The sequence below is a fragment of the Nilaparvata lugens genome, chromosome 13, assembly GCF_014356525.2.
Source record: "Nilaparvata lugens isolate BPH chromosome 13, ASM1435652v1, whole genome shotgun sequence".
NCBI lineage: Eukaryota > Metazoa > Arthropoda > Insecta > Hemiptera > Delphacidae > Nilaparvata > Nilaparvata lugens.
In genome coordinates this window covers 1,954,073-1,976,959 of record NC_052516.1, presented here as the reverse complement: position 1 = coordinate 1,976,959, position 22,887 = coordinate 1,954,073, and the positions used below count along the sequence as shown (strand labels likewise).

Here is a 22,887-nt window from a genome sequence, read left to right as displayed (position 1 = left end):
AACTGACTTATCAGTAGTATTACCTTAGCAAAGACTACCTACTATTGACAATATACAGAGTATATTGTAACAGTTAGTTATAGTATAATGCAAATAATATTTGTAGCGTCTTTGCTGAAAGTAATTATCAGAGTTTCAACATAAGTGCTTGCTGATTGGTTGGGAACTGTTCTACAGAATAGCCAATCACATAGAAGTATTTCAATAAAGTGGTGGGGGTAAAAAGAATCTCAAAACATTTCGAATTAAACATGCTTCAAGTCTCAAACATTTCGATCCAGGAGAATTCAGATGGAAATTTTATATAGAAATCTATTAAATTCACAGCGATGAATCTACTATTTTATATGAGAAGAGTGTAGACAGTCCAAATGCCGGTTGCACAAAAGCCGGTTGAATTTCAACCGTGATTAATTTCACGAGAACCAATCAGAGAAGGCGTTTTTGAAAAGACGGCTTCTCTGATTGGTTCTCGTGGAATTAATCACGGTTAAAATTTTACCGGCTTTTGTGCAACCGGGCCTAAGTTATCAAGTTAACCGATTGAAAAAATATAAACTACTGTACATCTAAAACTTTGAACAATTTCAACTGTACGTTTGAATACTGGAAACGAGGTATTTCAGAAAGATTCCTTTTGAATATAAGTCTCTTTTCAGTGAATGTTAGGAAACTAGAAACGAGGTATTTCAGAAAGATTCCTTTTGAATATAAGTCTCTTTTCAGTGAATGTTAGGAAACTAGAAACGAGGTATTTCAGAAAGATTCCTTATGAATATAAGTCTCTTTTCAAGTGAATGTTAGAATACTAGAAACGAGGTATTTCAGGAAGATTCGTTATGAATATTCCTTATAAGTCTCTTATATCGTAGAGGATTCCAATGATTTTTCAATGTTATTAACAATGAATAGTTTATTCTAATAGTGCTTACTGCGCATCAGATGTTTATAGATCGATTATAAAACTCGTCAAAAATGTAATCTCCAATGTGAAACAGAACTGCAGCTCTCCAGAAATATCAAGGATGAATCTAGATATAGTATTTCTTCAATGGAATACTCAAAAAGAACTGTTTTGAGTTTACGCCTTTTGTTCTTCTCCACAAGTGTTATACACTCAATATAATAAATACGTTGTTGGTTATTCCTCTTGTTTTCACTACTATTATTACTATTGTATTTTATATAACTTTGAAGCGAAAAACTTTGAAGTGTGGCGACTACCTTTTCGTGCTTGTCTTGCACATTTTCAAGACTAACAGAGTTTCTGTTTCAAACAGTAACAGATTCTGTTTGGCTTGAGAATGTGCAACACCAGCACGAAACGGTCAACACCACACCAAAGAATATGAGTGCTTCCTCACTTTAAAGTTTTATGAAATTCAATAGTAATAATAAATGCTCTTGCTCTGATGCATACTTAATAATTGTTGGAGTTTTTACAGTGTAATAATATTATTTCATAATCTATGATTGGATAAAAATGTTCCTCTTAAATTGGACAAGCGGATACAATAATGATCTCCAAAACTTGAGTTGCATCAAAAGTGTAAAAGTTACATTTTGAAGTTTAATGTAGGAACTGATACATTTCAAAAGGAGTAGTTAATCGTAGCTAACATTAAATGTATGAAGTGGAGTAAAATAATAATTTATAAGACTTTTGGTCACTTACAAAATATAAGAATTCGCTCTGGAATCTGTAGTTGAGAACTATACATTGAAGGAATAAAATAGACTCTTGAATGTTTGTTTCCATCACGAACTGCTTGTTAATGATCACTTTTGAACAATTAAATCACGACATAGCAGTCTGATATTTATAAATAAAAGCTGTTAGCTTCTAGTCACATTTGTAGAGCACTTTCGAACACTAGGCCCTTCCTCAATGAATAAAGAGTGCTCCACTAGTGTGAGTAGAAGCTAATAGCGTTTTTTTATAAATATCAGACTGCTATGTCGTAATTTAATTCATTTATAAATATCAGACTGCTATGTCGTAGTTTAATTGTTCAATAGTAGTCAAACGACTCAATAGAATTAATACGAATTAATAGAATTAAACGACTCTTATATCGGTAAGTAAAATCATTGAAAAAGAACAGTTCCCAACACAATTCACTTGACAATAAAAATTGTACAGATTACTAACAATACATTTCTAAATTCATATATTTGAAAAATTAGTACTTTGGGAAGATATTGAATATTTGCTATAGGCTACAAGGGGCCGGTTTCCGAGCTCGGGATCTAGCTAGGCTCTAGATTTTGAACAGCTGGAGTCAGAAAATTGGCTTTCCGAAACGGGGCCTAGTCGTTGTCATAGTCAAAGTAACGTTTCAATTACATTTCGAAAAACTAGAAAATTGAACACAAAATAAAATAAAGAGAAAATAGTGTGAAGTTTCAGCAATTTTGAATTATTTAGGAATGTTACATTTCGTCAAGGGGAAACGTTTCCAATTATAGAAATGAGAAAATAAAGATATATTTTGCTGCAACTATTAACTACGACTACGCTCCGTTTTGGAAAGCCAATTTTCTGACTTCAGCTGTTTAAAGTCTAGAACTTACCTGAATCCCGAGCTCTGACCTGAAACCGGCCCTAGGAATTCTTAGGACTGTATATTTCTGTATGTACAAATTGATTTTTTTCAATGAATTGTTGTAGTACAGTCATACAAACCTTTATTCACGAATGATGGAAATTCCCATGTCAAATTATCAATATTTTATTCCTGTTCTGAGAGAAATTTTCACCTTAATATTAGCAACTTCAAAACAAGTAGTACTTTCTTCAACTCTCAATGAAAGATGGATAAAAATAAGAAGATATGTGTATGAATGAGTGAGCGATGGAGAATGTATGATTTGAAAAAAATATATATGACATAACTAACCAAATAACACTGAGTAGAATCCGGTGCAGTTTTTAAGGCATTATACAGTGAACAATCAAGGCTATATAGATATACAAACATGTGTGTGTAAGGAGTCAGCATTCTGTAGAACAGGCATATATTCATCACAAAGGTGTGTGTGCATTCTTGAAATTTGCGTTTAGATCTAAAATCTAGGAACATAAATTGGTTAAAGATCCAAGATCATTAATTCCCTGAAGATCTAAGATCATAGATTTATTGGAGATCTAAGAACATCAATTGAAGTTCTAGGATCATGGATTGATTGGAGATCCAAGATCATCAATTTCCTGAAGATCTAAGATCATAAATTGATTGGAGATCCAAGAACATAAATTGATTGAAGATCTAAGATCATAAATTGATTGGAGATCTAAGAACATCAATTGGTTGAAGATCTATGATCATGAATTGATTGAAGATGAAGTCTTGAACGAGTGTCAAACCTTCATCAAAGATTACACGAATATAAAGACATTTCAAAGGTCAGTTAGTTGAGATTCTGGATGTCACGAGAGAAAAACTTCCATAGTTTACTCCCATAGTTACTTTAAGTCCATATTTTCCTTCAACTAACAACTGAATCAAGTGAAGTAAATCAAATATGTAAACAACTTGTTGATTTAATCTGTGGTTCCTCCAGGAGAAATTTGGTAGAATCAAAAGAATCTTCCAATTATAATTTTAAAATGAGTAATCTTCATCGAAATTAGTCAAAGTTTTTACGGGATTAGTTTCAAAAATATACATACACCTTTATGGAGATTGTGTAATTTTGTTTGAGAGTTTACAAGTATTCCAAATTAGTCACACTCAAAGCGAGAGTACAGGCAAAAACACACAGAATATTATCAGAGTTATAAATTTATTTCTCCAAGAATTCCATACACATCAGGCATTTTAAAAAGTATTGTATCATAGCAGAGTTATGAGAAAATTGTTATTTGTTGTGTTTATCATTGAATATGTTTATTTCTGGTGTTGTTTGGATAAAATCATTTGCTGAGTGTTTGTAATGATATAATCATTCTATATTCTAGATTTCGTACTGAAAGTTTCAATAGACAAGTATGGTATATTAGGAAAGTGTGTTGAAATTATTTCGTAAATAAGACATTCTAAGTATACAGAGCTGAATTTGTTTACTATAATACACGGTTTCATTAAATTGGCGGAGTGAGAGAAAGTGTTGAAATTGGAGACAGCTCATTGGCTGAGACTAGACACGCCTGTTGGTAGGAGGGGCGAACAAGTCAGCTTCAGTCATTGGACGATAATATCGCGAGGATTTCTATTTGTCAATAAAACAATGTCAACTATTTATCATGAAATTTCAAATTTTTTTTAGAATTCTCAATGTTTTGAAGCCGTATTTAGAATTGAAATCTCATTTATTTGTTTGGTGACCTGATAGCTGAAATTATGTTGGCTGGATTTCAAACAGAGATTAAATTTATTTGTTCCTTTTCAAGTTGAAGTTTTGATTTTTGATAGTTGAATTTGAAATTAGTATCACATTTATTTCTCTCATTTGTATTATGAACAATTCAATATGATGATGTGATAGACAACTGTTGTTTACCGTGATATTGAAGTTGGGCTTACACCAAAGTTATTAACAAAATGTTAATAACTCAATTCTTATAGATTCTATTAGATTGAACGTAACTTGACAAACACATATGTTTATCATGGTATGATAAGTCATGTTCAATCTAATAGAATCTATGAGGATTAGATTATTAACATTTTGTTAATAATTTTGGTGTAAACGCAGTTTTATTCTAGAAATTATTTGGATATTCTGGAATTGCAAAGCCAGTTATTAGATTTCAGAGAATCAATTGAGTTCACTTTCAACTACTCATGATGCTACCGTATATTGGGATATTTTTGAAAGGTTGTATGTTCAATTCATACTGTCTATTACAGCATTACCGTAATACTGTACATTGGAATCGTGAGTTGTGTATGTTTGCTTTAAATTGTTCACCATGATTTATCATGATTTTTATAATAATTGTATGTTACAGAAATGTTTTTACAAAAGTGTAGTGTAGACTCTGCAGTAAATCATGCAACATACATTTCTCATAAATACATAATTAACACATATATTTCACAGGCATAGATTTAGGTAGATGGATGATCATTCAACATATAGATCAACTAATAGCGGTGCATATATATAGATATATTCCAACAATCATTCCCAGATTCCAGAGATAGCGAACTTTTACGGAGAAGAACGTATATATAGTGCCAGTAAAACATATAGATTTGCAGGCATTATTTTCATATTTGCGTGTGCAGATTTTACATGAATTATATCATTTGCCGCTTTCATAAAATTGAGATTCCTTGGTCCTCCAGATGAGACATGACTGTTTTCAAATTGAAATTATGTCCTCAATTTACTGATTTAATTTTAAAAGTTTGCTACACAGTTATCTGAAAAATGTATAACGTAATTCATATTCTGTTCCAACAATTCAGTACCTACAGATTTGTACAAGCACACACTTTGAAAATGTTTTAGAGAAGTTTTGAGGTAATCTTTCTGGTGAGTGTAATTCTTCAATTCTTTAGAGAGAAACTTTATGAAATTATCTTCAATATTTGAAAACGTTCTTGCAATATTCCATCAAGAAATTATGTAACTACCATCCATAGAAATGGAGAAGTTCTCATGAACTTGGTTGAGTGATAGGTAAAGATTTTCAAATAGCCTATAGATTTCCTTCATTATATTCCTGAAATTAATATAAATCATACATTTTGAGAAATCAAAAAATCATTAAAAATTATTCCAGAGTATCAAGATCTCACTTTTTATCCTAATTGAGAGATTCAAGTTTCAAGATTAAGCTCATCCTCCATGAGAATGTTTCTTAGTTGATTTTAATATGATATACGAGTTTTATCGAATGGGAGAATCTATTTAAAAAGCAGCAATGATATCGATCATGTAAGATGATGAGAAGAGCTTTATGGACTGTAATCACTTGTACTTTTACATACATTTATTGGGGGCCTTGATTATTTATTTCTAGGATACTCCAACAGTAGTAAAAATGCGGAATTTACAATTCTTTCAATGATTTTGGTTGGACCAACCGACACAATGATGTGTTGAACCTTCAAATGAATCATTGTATCAATTTTTGTATTTGAAATTTCAATTTAAATTATTTTTCCAAGTTTAGAATAGCAGTAGATGGTCTCAAAACAGGAACTCCATCTTCTCATGTATCTTACTTTTTAAACTCATAGGTCCGGTTGTAGAACATCCGGTTAATTTTTAACCGTGATTAATTTCACGAGAACTAATCACAGAAGGCGTTTATGAAAAGACGGCTTCTCAGATTGGTTCTCGTAAAATTAATCACGGTTAATATTTAACCGGCTGTTGTGCAACCGGCACAAATTTTTCTCATACATCTTTCAGGCAGAACAATTTTAGGCAAGGACCTAGTTTTCTCGCTTCAAAATCGATTACTATTTGTGAGTTCCAATCTAATTAGAATCTTTAAGAAATATACAGTTTTGGGCAAAGGGCTTCTAGTCTCTCACCAAATATTTTGACCATATTATTAGTGTATCAATAAACGTTTATATATTTATGGAGAGATGAATGATTCAGTTAAACTTGCTCTTTTCCTCTATGTGAAAGAGGAACAGATTCGAGCAAAAGGCTTTTCGACTATCCCCAATTATTGTGAATCAATAATCAGGGATATGGATAAACAAATAATTATTCTATGGAATTTTTTAAATCTGTCTTGAAATTCAGGCGAATTAAAAAAAAACAATAATCTCAGCCCACTAGAAGTACAAGTGAATACACCACAAATACTCCACCACACATTTCTATATAATCCGTTCGGAGTTTGAAGAGAGCTGAGAGAGAGCATTCAAAGAGAGAGCGAAGAAGTGAGAGAGATCGTCTTCAAATTGTTTGTTTGTTTTTTGTCCAACTTACGATGACGAGTGATCTGAACCTGACATGCTGCCGTCCGATTGACGAGGAGGGGTCAGGGGAGTCACCTCGTGAGACCGGGCAAAGCCCCCCCCGCCCCCGCGGGAAGTCTTTTTTGCGCCCCCGAGGGTGTCTGAAGGGGGAGACAAGAGCACGATTTAGAAAAACTTAAAAATTCTCCCCAAAAGGTTCCCAAGATCTCAACTGTTAACTGAGTAGAATAGTTTAGATTTATGTAGGGATCTCTCAGAACAATTTAAATGCATGTAGGAATTTCTCAAGACTGTTTCTCTCTAACTGGTAACTGAGTAGAATAATTCTTATTCATGTAGGAATTCCCCAAATCTCTTTCTTTTCAACTACTGGTAACTGAGTGGAGTGATTCAAACTCATGTGGGAATACCCAAAACTCTTTCTCTATACCTGATAACTGAGTAGGATAACTCAAATTCATGTAGAAATTACCTAAAACTGTTTCCCTCTAACTGGTAACTGGGTAGACTGATTAAAACTCATGTGGAAATTCCCCAAATCACTTTCCCTCTAACTGGTAACTGAGTAGAATAATTCGTATTTATGTAGGAATTCCTCGAAACTGTTTCCCTCTAACTGGTAACTGAGTAGAATAATCCGTATTCATGTGGGAATTCCTCAAAACTGTTTCCCTCTAGCTGATAACTGAGTAGAGTAATTCTAATTCATGTAGAAATTCCCCAAATTTGTTTCTTTTCAACTGGTAACTGAGTAGAATAATTCAAACTCATGTGGGAATTCCCCAAAACTGTTTCCCTCTAACTGATACTGAGTAGAATAATTCAAACTCAAGTAGAAATTACCTAAAACTGTTTCCCTTTAACTGGTAACTGGGTAGAATAATTTAAATTCATGTGGGAATTCCCCAAATCTGTTCTCCTTCAACTGGTAACTGAGTAGAATGATCAAAACTCATGAATTAATCTCCAAGAACCATTCAGAGTTTGTTGATTGTCACATGGAAATCGTAGGATCTCAGTTGCACGAGAAAACTTTGGTCCATGTCAAGTAATGATCAAATCGCTTATAGACCCTTGATACTTTCTGAGTAATTGTGGAGGTGATAGTGTGTTAGTTATCCATACTGAATAATAAACTAGATATTTTACAACAACAGATTTATTGGAAAGAGATACCGGTTTCGGTTGTAACAATTTTATGAATCAACCGGTTGAATGGGTTAATGTTATTTTGCTTTTAGATGTAGGAATCTCTCGCTTTATTTATTCACTTATTATTTTCAGCTTAATTTTCTTTTATTGAGATTCAATTTTCATCTTTCGATATAATTGTATCTCTATCTCTTACTACTAATTTTCCCTCCTGAACTATAGTATCTCACTACTCTCTACCTCTTATTAAACCAGTGTAGTTCCCTTTAATTTGATTCAATTTTTCTTATCATTGGTAGACCTACGGAAGTATTAGTCATATCATTCCACAAAAAACTATCTACAATTTATTGTTATTTCCATCTCCTTTTCTGTTTCACGTCTCTTATTTTTGATCTTCAATTCCTTCCCACTCTATAGATTCCATCATTACATCTTCATATTCCTGAATTAATATTCTTCATTTCATAACATCTACACCTACTCTATCCTACGCTCTACTATTTCTTAAGACAAAGGGGAGAAAACCCTGAAAGAAATGAAAGAGAACGAAAAGCTTAATAATTCAACTCTTCTTCAGAAAAATAAACCGATTCATTGTTTGTTCATTCATGTTCAATCTCATCAGAGATTATTGAAATCGATTGATAGAATTTCGTTTCATTTCATTTATTCATAGACAATAGATACAATGCAGGTAAAACAACAGGCATTCGCCCAAAACTGCTTTAAACCTTAATTTGGAATACACAGTCTAGAGGTTATGTAAATGATAACTAAATTCACACACTATTTTGAGTCCAAAAAATGTATGTTCTACAATAATTTTGAATTTATCAGATCAATTAATTTCAAAATACAAATCCAAAGATGCATAAGATATTGAAAAATTGATTATCCATCTTCATTCTAGGTTCATAAACTTGAACTTTTAGGGCTTGGAACAATAAAAAAAGTTCACCAAAATTGAGAATTATTTCGACTGAATTTGTCATCTAACTCGTGGATAAGCTAGAATCTGAGTTGGATCTTATCTATCAATCACTAGAAACTACATCGATAACTCAAGTTATCGAAGCAAGTTATCGATTTTAAGCTGTTCGTTCTCACGGTAATATATTCAACACAACGAGAACATACAAACACACAACACTTAGACATAAAATACAACACACTATTACAACATCTATAAAATAACAGCATATATAACTTTTCTAAATTAATTGAACGTTAATGATTCATGATTATCAAGAAAAAGTTTGCGTCATTCATGAATTATGAGTTCCCGAAAATAATCAATCATTACTATATAATTATCATTGATATTTATAGAAAACTAAACATAATTCATGAGAAACAAGGAAAATGTTCTTAACCTCGACTATCATGAATCATTTATCTTCAAAACTTGTGATTTCTCAATAGAAAACTTTTAAAAACACTATTTTCCTAGTGCTCCAACAATATATATCCAAGTGCATTCCACATATAATAATCAAAACACACACTGTGCACTACCCAGTAGTAAATGAGTAGTTATTTCGATATTTAAAACCCAGATACAACTAAAAAACTGAAAAAATATGATAGATGGCATGGAACATGGATGATAAACGACACATAAAGCATCACCGGTAAATCACAAAGCAAAAGAAGGTGATAAAACTGGTAGGAGCAAGGAAGTGTGATGAAAATGAGGATGTGAAATTAAAACATTAATAAAAGGGGGATTACTCGATCACTCATTGTGAAAAGTTATAAATATACTAAGAATAAATTAATGATTGACTGGAGATTTGTTGTTTTTGGTATTGGATTGTGTGAGGATCTGAAGGGGCTCACAATTTTGTAAATTAAGGGGAGCACTTTCCTGTATCCTTCCACATGTTAACGTAATGTACCTTTTTCTTAAGAACCATAAAAGATATCATAGTTCTGATTGCACTTTCAAAAAGAGCATCATTTTTTGTGTAAGTGGAAATGTTAAAAACAATCCTGTCATTAATTTTTAGGTTGTAAAAAACTCTCAAACAAAACATTACGAAAAGTTTAAAAATATATATAATAAATAAAAATAAAACATTTTGGAGAAAATTGAAATAATTCACAAAGAATTTTGTAGAGTTTCAAATTAAAATAGAACGGCGTGGTGACTACTTCGTGGAAGAGAGTAACAAAAAATGATTGAAAAAGAGAAGTGATTAAATGAAAATAAAATAAAAAGACAAATGTTATGAGAAACCCTAAAAATGATCATAGAGTTTCATTTCAATACCAGAAATTTGTAGCACACGGAAAGATTGATCAAATCTGGAGAAAAATTATTTGTGTAATAAAACAGGTTGATTCAAGCACCAAATTGTTCTTCTCTCACAGCTTTGACAACTAAAACCGTCTTTTTAGCAACAAATTAATCTTTACGTCCAACTTTTGTGAGACACTGTTAGAGCTGGAACCCAGAACAATACCGTTGAAGTATAGGGAGAGATAAATTAATTAGATAGAGAGATAGAGCCAAATTTTATCATTGATATTTAGAAAAGCTAGACAAGGTATGTCGGAGTGAGTTTTCGCTAGCCAATTTTCTGGGCTAGTACTTTTTCTGAAATTTTTCTAGAAGTTGTATGTGATTCTGTTGAATGATTGAATGATAGAGGATTATTTCCATTAACAACTTGATCCTATCCTATCACTACACCATTAAGTTTAGCTGGGATATTTTCTGCTATAGGAAGTTATGTATCACATTAATTGACATTATTTGTGCTTCAAATGTAAAATTTATATTAAGAAAATATTTTACTCCTGTTACACGGTGCTCTATATGGGGCAGCCTATATTATTTGTTTAACTTACTCCATTACTCCATTACTTACTCCAATATCAATTAATTATTATTAATCACATGTCAAATCATGATCGGAATACGATTTTCACGGTGTTACAAAACAATTTCTTGATTACTGTTTTTCGTGCTCATTTGAGTAGTTTTTGTATTGTGATTATGACCCGATTCAATGTCAGTTATCAATACAATAGCAAAATTGTAACGTGCTATAAATTTTCGGCTCTAAATTTATTGTGTAAATTCAATATTTTCTAAATTTGGCTTAGTGGTTTTGTATTTTATTTTGTTTTTGCATATGTTTGGACTTTTTAACATCAAAATGAACTTCATTCCGAAGTAAAAAGTGTAAATTTAAAGTATTGTGCTGACTATAACCTTAGTGTCTGGTTTCCCATTAGGGAACTTTGGACTATATACGGCGAGGTGGAACTACCCTTGGGTCTCCCCACCATTCAAGGCCATATGGTAATAATGATAATCAATACAACAGCTTATTACTGTATAAGGCCTTAGTGGAAAGGATCGCCTTGTTATTCCCATATTGATATTATTATAGAATTGTGTATTTCTCACATAGGCCTACGATTATATAATTTTCATTGTAGTTAACGTAAACTGCTGTTTGGTCTTCACCCTTCACTCTAATAGAAGGGAAGGATGATACAGAGAGGATTACAGTCTCACAGATTTTTAAATGGAGTTTCCTGATCAGAAATGGTTTTACTTCCAAAAAGACTATCAAACACAAAATATAGATTGTGGAATGAAGTCAAGAACTACAGTTTTGGAACTACATCAGGAGTTTCCTGACCAAAAATGGTTTTACTTCCAAAAAGAGCATCAAACACAAAATATAGATTGTGGAATGAAGTCAAGAACTACAGTCTTGGAACTACATCAGGAGTTTCCTGACCAAAAATGGTTTTACTCCCAAAAAGAGTATCAAACACAAAATATAGATTGTGGAATAAAGTCAAGAGCTACAGTCTGAGAGTTTCATCAATGAAATTGTCAGCTAAAAACATTTTACTGATCAAATATTGACAAGGGGACTAAACTGATAGAATATTTGAAAAATTCTTGACAACTCTCATAGCTCAAAATGAATTCAATTCCATTTGTGAATTTGATGAATGTGTGTGGCACAATAGCTCTTCCAAATTCATAGCTAGTTTAGAAAATTAGTATGGATGTAACTATGACGTCAGAACATTTTCGACTAATCACGAGCTAGCAATGGCGCCACAGTAAGCACTCCCACTTTTTGACGCATTCTTATTGGCTGCTGAGAAACTGTCAGACACTATGAGAAGTGGCAATAATTCAAACCAATGAGAGTTGAGCCACTTTTAATATTGAGACTGTAAGAGTGGAACTGAGTGAACAGAGATAAAAATAGTTCCCTAAATTCAATGGGTACGGGTCTGATCAATGTAGGTAAAATTAACATTGAATGGAATGAGAATATTTTTAAGTAAATCGAAAGGGCCTACGACTAAAGGACCTTTTGAATAGTTTTAGAAACGCTACAACTTCTCTCAAGGATTGAGTAGGGCCACCAAATTATTTATTTATTCGAATTATTTGGGACTCGATTGAATTGAGAAGGACCTAGGTAACTTCTTAAAGAACACATAAGTATTGATAAATACTTTTGGGAAGTATTAATACATCTTCTCGAGTAATTGAGTGGGGCCACCAAATAATTTATTTTTTTGAATTAATTCAACTTATAGGACTCGATGAAAATGAGAAGGACCTAGGACCTTTTGAATAGCTTTAGAAACACTACAACTCTTCTCGAGGAATTGACTAGGGCCACCAAATTATTTATTTATTTGATTAATTAGGACTCGATGGAATTGAGAAGGACGTAGGTCACTTCTTAAAGAACTCATAAGTATTGAACAATAATTCTGAGAAGTATTAATTCATTTTCCAAGGTATTTGAAGGGAACTAGGAAAATTTCCGGAGAATTTAGGAGCTACTATATTTCTCCTAAGAAATTTATCGATCTATTTATTTTTAAAAGGGAACCAGGACTCTCCCTTTGGACGTTTCAAACCCCAGGACGTTTTTCACCGCTCTTCACCGATTCTCCAGGACTAGAAAGGATCAAGATAAGGACCTGTCTCCATCCTGCGATCCTTCGCCGTCGCTTGATATCGACGAGGTCTGTTTCACCAAGTGTCTCACTTCGTCAGGAAGAACCTCCTCCGACCGGTGCACTGTAAACGAAGTCTTCCCTCTCACTCCGAAGCCTATCCTACGTTTTCTGCCTGAACATAGTAGAAAATCATGGAATTAAGTAGGATTTTAAAGAAATTTTCAAGGTTTTCTATAGGGGTTTATCACAAAATCCACGGCGTTGAGTGTATAAGTTCCTCTCACTGAAGGGTTCATCAACATAGTAGAAAATCATGGAATTAAGTCAGATTTTAAAGGAATTGTTAAGGCTTTCTATAGGTTTTTATCAGAAATTCCACGGCGTTGAGTGAGAAAATTTCTCTAACTGAAGGGTTTATCAAGTTTTTCAACAGGGTCTTCTTATGGAGTTGCTTTCTGCCTGTGGTGAAAGAGTTGAAAAATCATGAAAATTTGTGGCTTTTGTGGAGTTTCAAAGTGGTTATCGGAAGGGATTTGTCACATTATGCACGGAGTTGGAGGAAAAAACTTTTTTCTGCCTGAAATTATTATAATAATTGTAATTTAAAAATTATTCTCAATAAATAAATCAGTTCAATAATCATGGAATTTACTGTAGGAAAGTTTTTGTTTGGGTTTCAAGTGGGTTCCAGTACGGTTTTGTTTAATTATCTACGAAATTTGTTGATTCAACATCTCCAATCTTATCTATGAATGATATCAAACTCCAAATTGCAGGGATGTTGTTTGACTGGGATTTAGGATGATCTCTGATCCTAATTGAGAGCGATAAGGATAGACTTATTTGACTACTATATTTGACCAGATAAATTGCTGTGGAGTCAATATGAAAGTGAACAATAACTGTGTCAAATATATTGAAAAAAAAAATTGATCACATAAGTTTAAGTCAAGCAGCAGCAATAAAAGATAAGTTAGAGCTACTCACAATAATTGCTGTGACATCTTGAACTGATGTAGGGCACTGAAATTATCTTTATAAATTGTACATGAGATGTCACACAAGGATTCACATGAAATACATAGAATTTAGTTATAAAAATCACTCTTCGTCCAATAAAATGAATGATTTGATTGAGCCTCACAGGCATTCGAACAAGTGTTCCACGTTATGCATATAATTTGCTAGTATCAATGATGATGTCATTTTTTGAACTGAATACAGTGCCTTGATCCAATCATAACATTCAAATCAGCAAGTCGAAAAGTGATTGAAGATTTAAATTACTGAACTCAGATTAAGTAAAACTCCAATAAGAAACTAATTATCGAATTCACGATATATTATTCTGGAAATAAATTTTTCATTTTTTTCATTCACTCTTATTTTAGCACCTCAAATGATATTTCTACAAGTGAAGATGCCTCTCAGTTCTGTTTTGATCATAGAATGAAAGCTGGATTCGCAAACAACAGTCACAGAGAACAGTGAGAATATAATTCCCATACGTTCCAATGAGATCATTCATACTCACTCGGCTGTGCTGAGTGAGCATAGTCCAATTAGAACATGTGAAAATCATATTTTCACTGTTCACTGTGCCTGTTGTGTGGATCCAGCTCAATATATTCTTCCAAAATTCTCATTTCTGTCAATATTATTCGCAATATTATTGTCATTCACCCATGAATTACAGCCGGTTGCACAACGACGGGTTAAATTTTAACTGTGATTAAATCCACGAGAACCAGTCAGAGAAGCCGTTAAAAACGCCTTCTCTGATTGGTTCTCGTGGAATTAATCACGGTTAAAATTTAACCGGCTGCTGTGCAACTAATCGGAGAAAGCGTTTTTAAAAAGATTGCTTCTCTGATTGGTTCTCGTGAAATTAATCACGGTTAAAATTTAACCGGCTGCAGTGCAACCAATCAGAGAAGGCGTTTTTGAAAAGACGGATCCTCTGACTGGTTCTCTTGGAATTAATCACGGTTAAAATTTAACCGGCTGTTGTGCAACCGGGCCTGAAACTGTCTTCTAAATATCAATCAACTACACACCAATGAGTAAGATGAGTGACCGATATCATTAATCCAGCTCAAAAATTTCCTCCAAAATTCCAACTTTTGTCATTCATTCCCAATATTATTGTTATTCATTCATGAATGAGATTATATTTAGAATACTACTCAACTGCACTTGAATCTAATGAGTAGTATAAGTAACCGATATCGCAATTTAACCACCGATTAGCTAATCAAAGATTGAATGATTATAAACAAAAATCAGAACTTTTTTAAAATTGTTCAATCACGACATTTTTCGGCTATATAATCATTATTTTTATTAATGGAGACAACAGGAACCCATTTTGCCTCCTTCACACAATACAATATTTTCAATACATTATATAATGCCATTCTTATTCTTCTCGCATTACAGCTCGATATGAGCTTCAGCCTCTCACACTAGAGCCCTCCACACAACACGGTCACATGCCTTTCGTCTCCATGCCACATCTCCCATCCGCCAGAGATCATCCTCCACTTCATCTCTCCATCGATTGCGTGGCCTCCCTTGTCGTCTTAAGGTGCGTACAGATTTACGCGCCGTGAACATGAGCGATTCACTTTTAATCAGCTGATGCCAAGCTTTTTATATCTGTATCTTACCGTTTCTGTATCAGTTAATTATATCTGTATTTTTACAGAAACGGTAAGATTGAAATTGAAATTGAAATTCTTTATTCTCCAAAAAAGATTAACAATCCAATTATATTTGCATGTAAGAAATAAAAATACATTTGATTGGAGGCTCCTCTTATGGACACATGCCTGTGGGAGAGGAGCGAGTTGTCTAGTAGCATCCAATATACATAATCTTAAATTAAACTATTCATAGCTATGAAAAATATGACTATAAATACAATAGATACAGATACAGATATAAAAAGCTTGGCATCAGCTGATTAAAAGTGAATTGCTCATGTTCGCGGCGCGTATATCTGTACGTACCTTTAGATAATGCCATTATCAAGTCGAAACGTGATTGAAGATTTAAATCACTAAACTCAGATTAAATGTAACTCCAATAAGAAACTAATAATAATTGATGCCCATACATGTTGTGATTGAAAAATTTTGAAAGGGTACTTTTATTTCTAATTTTTATTCATATTTAAGAGTAGCCCTAAAGAAAAAATAGTCTATTGAACGAAAATTCAAAAATGTTGTAATCAAAGATTTGTGGCCTACCTGTTGCCGACAGCTGGGATGTTGAGTTGCTTTTCTTTCCCATCCCCGAAGACGATTTTCCACTAGACGTGACGTTGCCGCTGACATTTCCACCGCTTTTCCGGTGCCCCCCGTTGCCATGGTGATGGTGACCCACTGCCGTATCACTCAGGCTCCCGTCTTTGAAAATTTACACAAAATTTATTGAAATTTAGCTGAATGAAATTGATATCAAATTATTGAAATTGAGATTGAAATTTATTCATAACACTGACAATTTACAAACAAAAATGAATGAACTTAACAAAGCAGTACAATAATTTTGAAAAACTAAAATACATAATAAAATATTATCTTCTAAATCTATTTATATAAATGAAAATAATTAAAGACTAACAAAAACATTATGTAACATTCATTGATATCAATCTGGTAGTTGACTGACTGACTGTCCTATGGTGAGGTCCACGTTATAATGGCAGTGGAGAAAGATAGGGGAACAACGATTCCGATCCCCTGTCTTGTCAATGCCTTCTATAGTCGGTAGCTGATACAGGTTTATATAAATGTAATGTTAACTGTTCATTCTCGTTTAAAATAATTAATTATATTTTATTATATTATTTTCAATAATTTCATAACTGATATGAAATATTTTGTCAAATAATTATTAATTCTTACAATTATAAATTCCAATTATAATTAATTATTTATTCAAACAACGTTACCGAACGTTGACGTCTTGTCAATGCCTTCTATAGATAGGTTTATTGATGTTTACGAGCAAATTGAATTGGATTGGATTTTCAAATGTACCGCCATGAAGACCCCATAAAATGGCTGCTCACAACAATAGTGTCATGACCTGTATTTATAGACCTTGCATATTTTCAACTCCACCTACTCTCTCACCTGATTGGTCGACAGTTTGTGATGAGTGTGATGCTAGACTCTGCCAATAGGTAGCAGAATCTGCTGTGTGATGAGTTCAGATGGAAGAGATGATGATTTACGTTTAGAATTTATTTGAAATTCTTCAGAAAGAGAGCAGAACCATCTAAATAATAATATTATGATAAACTTTAACTATGTATCAAATCATGGTGTTGTGTATCAAGGTGAGATGATACTGTATCATATTGTGATGAGACTGTATAATGTGTATTGATTCAGTATCATATTGCGTTGATACTGTATCATTTTGTGGTGATACTGTATGATTTATGGTGATACCATGAAGAAAAGATATCATAAGAAGATATCCATGGTATAGAGCGTTTATGCACCAAATTTCACTATCAACTCAAGCCGATAGTATTAATAGCCTGTCACACACTCATCGATTTTTGTCCATACGGTATTTTGCCATCCTTATAGATTCTATTCGATGGTTTCAAACAAATGATGTTTTTGTCAAGCTCCATTCGATCCAATGTACCTAAAAAACCAAGGCATTCTAGATACCTTGGTTTAATGTGATAGGCTTCATTAGGATGGCAAAATATCGTTATAATGCCAGTGAAGAAAGATAGGAGAACAACGTTGTCGATCCTCTTTCTTGTCAATGCCTTCTAGAGACGGTAGCTGATACAGGTTTATTGATGTAATATTAACGGTTAATTCTCGTTTGAAATAATCGATTATTTTTTATTAAGCAAGAAATTATATTTCTCAATTATATCACAATGAATTTACATAATTAAGATGAATTCATTTTGTCAATTTATTATTAATTCTACATTGTTAAAAGACGATCTGGCAACAGAGCAAAGCGAGAAAGAGATAGCGCTATCGGCTTTGTTGAATGATAGACAAGGATAGCAATACCATTGCTGCCATTGCGACCTCACTATAGGACCAAAAATCGATGTTTGTGTGCGGAGCTCTAATGTTCTAGAAATATGAGTAATTCATCCACTCACCCCCTTGCTCATCCGTAGGCACATCCGCGTTGGACAGGCTCCTGGAAAACGTTCCCCGTTTAGTGGATGACTGCCGAGAGGGTTGATGATGGTGACTACCTCCCCCCGCGGAAATCGCTCCCACGTTGGTGGGACCATACTCACTACCACAACAAGCATCAACAATTTCTACAGTACCATCAACAACTAAATGCTCATCAACATGTAAATCATTACTAGCAACTGAAGCAGGATCATTATCATCAACTGAATGTTTATCAACAAGTGAAGCAGAATGTACATTATCAATAATTACTTTGTTACCATAAACTAAAGCAGAATGTTTATCATCAACTAAATCTTTAGCAACAAGTGAACTATCATCAATAATCACACGTTTATCAACAGCTACAGCAGGATTTCTCCCATCAACTGTCACTGGTTTACATTTGTGTTGATTTTTAGCAACTAAATTTTGTGTACTATTTTCATCAACAATTACATGTTTACAAGTTAAATTGGGTAAAGAAGGATCTGAATGGTTATCAATTATTGTATTAGTGATGTCGAGAACTACACGTTTACCAGTTAAAGCAGCATCTTCGTCTTCAACTGAAATGGATTTACATTTGGGAAACATATGACGCATTGCTGTCGAGTGGGGGGATAGTTTTGGGTCGTGTGGTGAGAGTTTTGGGTCATTGGGAGATAGTTTTGGGTCAAGTGGGGAGAGTTTTGGGTCGTTGGGAGATAGTTTTTGATCTGTAAAGGAGTTGGGATCATAGGGAGATGGTTTTGAGTCGTGAGGGGATTTTTTTGTCGAGTTAAAGGAAGAGTTAGGATCGTGAGGAGATAGTTTTGGGTCCAGGGGATTGGGAAAATTAGGATGGGGTGATAGTTTTCTGTCATGGGGGGATAGTTTTGAGTTTTGAGAGGAGCTGGAGGATACTTTTGGGTTCTGGGGGTGAGGATATTGCGAATTTGGAGACAGTTTTGGGTTTGGAGAGGAGCTAGGTGATGGTTTTGAGTTAAGGGGATAAGGAACTTGTGAATTTGGAGACAGTTTTGGATCAATTTTGTGGTTAGTAGAAGAATTAGGAGATAATTTCGGGTCTAGGAACGTGTCAGGTTCACACAAAGCATCAATGTGATTACATACATGCTTATCTACATTATTAGAATACTGTTGTTGCCCATTTTCTCTACTATTTTGTGTTTTCTCGTAGTATACATGATTTTTGCAGTTGAGGTGAGGGTCACAACATTCAGTGCATACCCTAGAAGTGGGAGCATCTGTCCTACTATTATAGATTGTCTCAGTATCAAATTTACTTCGATCTCTGTTATATTTTGAAGAATAATGATTTGGCCCTTCTAAATTGGGGTTTCTAGGATACCTGGATACATTCCTAAACGCTGGTAATGGTGATAACTCGTCATAAACTCTAGAACTTTCATAATCATCATCTCTATTTCTCAGTCTACCTTGTCTATCATCAAATTCCCCTCTCCTAGATTTCACAATCTTTTCATCTTGATTTCTCAATCCCCCCACTCTAGTAGATGATGCCCTATCACTACCTTTGTCCCCTCTACCGTCATCTTCAGGTACTTTGAAATCATTTTCACCAATCCTACAACTGTTGGGACTCTTATCACCTGACAATGATTCATAGAGATTTTCTGACAAGCAATCACTGGTTGCTCCATCAATTGATTTGCCCTGTCTTCTGTGATCAACACTCAACAGATTCCTATCGATATTTTTGTCAGAAACTGGTAATCTATTGGGGAACCTACTATCTCTATGTTTTTCTCCATACTTTTGATCATGATAGCCTCTTCCTGTATCAAACTTTCGAAAATTCAACCCTTGTGTATCATATTTTTCATCATTATAGGTCCTTTCTGAATCATATTCTCGTTGATTATAACCTTGACTATCAAATTTTTGATGGTTACCTCTCTTTGCATCATATTCCTTGTGGTTACATCTTCCTGTAACTAAGTTCCCATCCCGGAATTCCCCTGCATCATATTTCAAATTCCTGTTTCCTGTATCATAATCCTGTTGAATCATGCTGCTTTCTGCTCCATATTTCTGGTTATGTTCACAAGCAGCACATCTTGACTCTCTCACAGAGTCACCTGGTAGATAATCGTAGTATGATGAGTCATCATGATTGAATCCAGGTTTTGTATCATAATTCTCATTTGGGGATCTTCTATGATGAATGTCTTGATGGTTGTTCCATTCTGTTACTATTCTCACACTTTTCAGGTATTGTTGGGTTGAAATTTCGTCCATCAGATTTACTTGATAAGGATTTTTCTTGTTCTCATCTTCCCAGTGTTTCCCTGAGGACGAAATAATTCCATCAGGTGCTCTTTCAATAAAAGATTCCCTTCCATTTTTATCAACAATTCGCCCACCATCACCAAGTCCCACCCCTTTCGAAACAGACCCCGAAATCCCGTCTCCATCTTGTTTCTTCTCTTTCACACCTTCTCTCTCCCTTCCTTCATCCACTTCTTTATCAAAACTATTCCTCTCTGACAACATCCGCTTGAAACCATCAATCGGAGGAACCGTGTATACAGCAAACTCAGAAGGCGCATAACTCTCATCCCCCGATTCATCAATTCTGAGCACCACATCAAGTCTATCCCCAGCTCTAGATTGATCGGGGTTCAAACCTTGATTAATTCCACTATTGAGATGCTGATTATCTACATCTTTACCACCATTACAACCTATCAACGTAGTTTTCAAAGGCAACTCACGAGGTTTACCATCAACATTTCTACTATAACTCTCGAAATCTCGTCTAGATTTTCTGGAAATACTTCTGGAATCTTTCAAAAAGCTACCAGGATAAGTGGGGGTGGACATTTGTTTCTGCAAAAGATGTGGTTTAGGAAGGGATTTACGTTTGGGTTCAAAACAGAGGTTACATCTACAGTTATTTTCGTGTATGTTATTTCTACTAGCAAGGTTTGAGGGGCCATGGCTTTTTTTGTTTTGACTGTAACAAATCAGAATATTGTTGGAATTCATTATTTCAGTTTAATTTCATTGTTAGTATTGGAAGAAAATAGCAATTATTAGAAGTATTGGTGACAAGAATGGAATACAATTCAGGTGTTGAAGTAATAATTGGAAACTGCAAAGAATTAATCATTGTTATGAATAATAAGAAATCGATTCAATAACATAATTATAACTAATTTAAACACTTCTGTAAGAGAAATGTGGTTCACATGAATTTTTGTATACCATTAGAATATAAATGAAGAATATCTGGAAAAATATCAAGTTGTAGTCCTACTAGATACATCAGAAATGGATAACGAGATAATTAATAGGAGAAAACTGAAATAGCTTACTTTTAAACTATATATTACATAAGATTGTAACTCGAGAATAGAAAAACAATAACATACTTTGCTTTTACTGTAATATTTTTCCACCACTTTTACTAGAATATACGACTCAAATGAAGCTGCTATAATTTCTAGTTAGATAGACTGTTATAGGTAGCATTATTTCCAGAATAAGTAAGATAATATTAAGCATTATATTCAGAGTTTCTGTGAAACATATTTACTACATTATAGAGAGATTTATTCATTTACATTTTATAAATTTCAACGTTATCTCCAACAAAATGGTTTAATTTACGATTTGAATCTTAGATCCACAGATTCTAAATTTTTATTTTGATTCTGAATGAAATAAATAGGTTCGAATCAAATATGACTTCAAATTATAGGAAAAATATAATTGAATTCACTAAAGAGATTCATTCACTTTCACGACTATTGAAGCGTGCTTATATTCTTCGAACCAATCTCCAATCCGAAGGGATTACGATTCAGGAATCAACTGAGTCACGAAGTGAATAGAATGAGTTTAGAATATCAACTGAGACTTAATCGATGGAGTACAAGGATTAAAAGGGTTGTACAGCTTGAAATCTGGGAACAATTCCAAATGAGTGGAAGTAAGTGGAATAAGATGAATATTGATCAAAAAAGTACAGTAATCTGTGCAAGTGAGCTCAATGGACTCTCTTTATTTTATTTTTAATTTTAATTTTCATTTTTTGGAACTTCTCTCATTATTTTTTTTGATACTAATAGTTTGTTATTTGATTTGAATGAGGATGATGTATTTCAAGTTCTTAGTTCTACTTATATTATTATCAGAATTGATAATCTTATTGAATTTACTCAATAAAGCGAGTAAGTAGAAAAAATTGAATTCCTTGAATTCAAATAGAAGAAACCAGCAAGAGAAACTACAGATATACAAAATTATTAATATTCTCAGATGCCGAGAAAAATAGTTTCGATTATCAATATTATTCCAACTGCAATATTAGAATAAAATTCAAATAGAAGCATACTGAATTATACATAGCTCAGTGATATACAAGGATAATATAGCCTGATAATGTGGAAAATACTCTTCTTTTCAAGAACTGATACAAATTCATGTACTGAAAAAAACGTATTCATAGTACCAGCGAACGATATAAATAAATACAGCAAACTTGAGAATACACAAGTTCAAATAATATAACGATATTAAAAAGTTAAATACACAATTTAACATTAATATAGTTGAAATAAAGATACTATACAATCTGAAAATATAAGAAAATTGGATAATGGCGAGTTGTTCAATATGAATAATACACGTCTAATACGATTGTATAGTAGTATGTTTGTAGATACTAATAAAACCAATAG

At 33.4% G+C, this 22,887-nt stretch overlaps 1 protein-coding gene across 5 annotated transcripts in view; it reads right to left on the bottom strand.

Moving 5' to 3' along the window:
• LOC111046749 (regulating synaptic membrane exocytosis protein 2) overlaps window positions 1-22,887 on the bottom strand; it is a 167,519-nt gene that overhangs the window by 20,332 nt on the left and 124,300 nt on the right. For 3 of the 5 annotated variants that reach the window (XM_039439563.1, XM_039439559.1, XM_039439561.1), the window contains exons 18-20: window positions 18,154-18,296; window positions 16,253-16,411; window positions 13,023-13,173 (exon numbers count right to left, since the gene is read on the bottom strand). In XM_039439563.1, coding sequence (XP_039295497.1) covers window positions 13,023-13,173; window positions 16,253-16,411; window positions 18,154-18,296 — 453 coding nt within the window. Of the gene's footprint in view, window positions 1-6,903; window positions 7,034-13,022; window positions 13,174-16,252; window positions 16,412-18,153; window positions 18,297-22,887 lie in introns of all 5 variants that reach the window. The other 2 variants (XM_039439560.1, XM_039439562.1) reach the window with 1 other exon arrangement.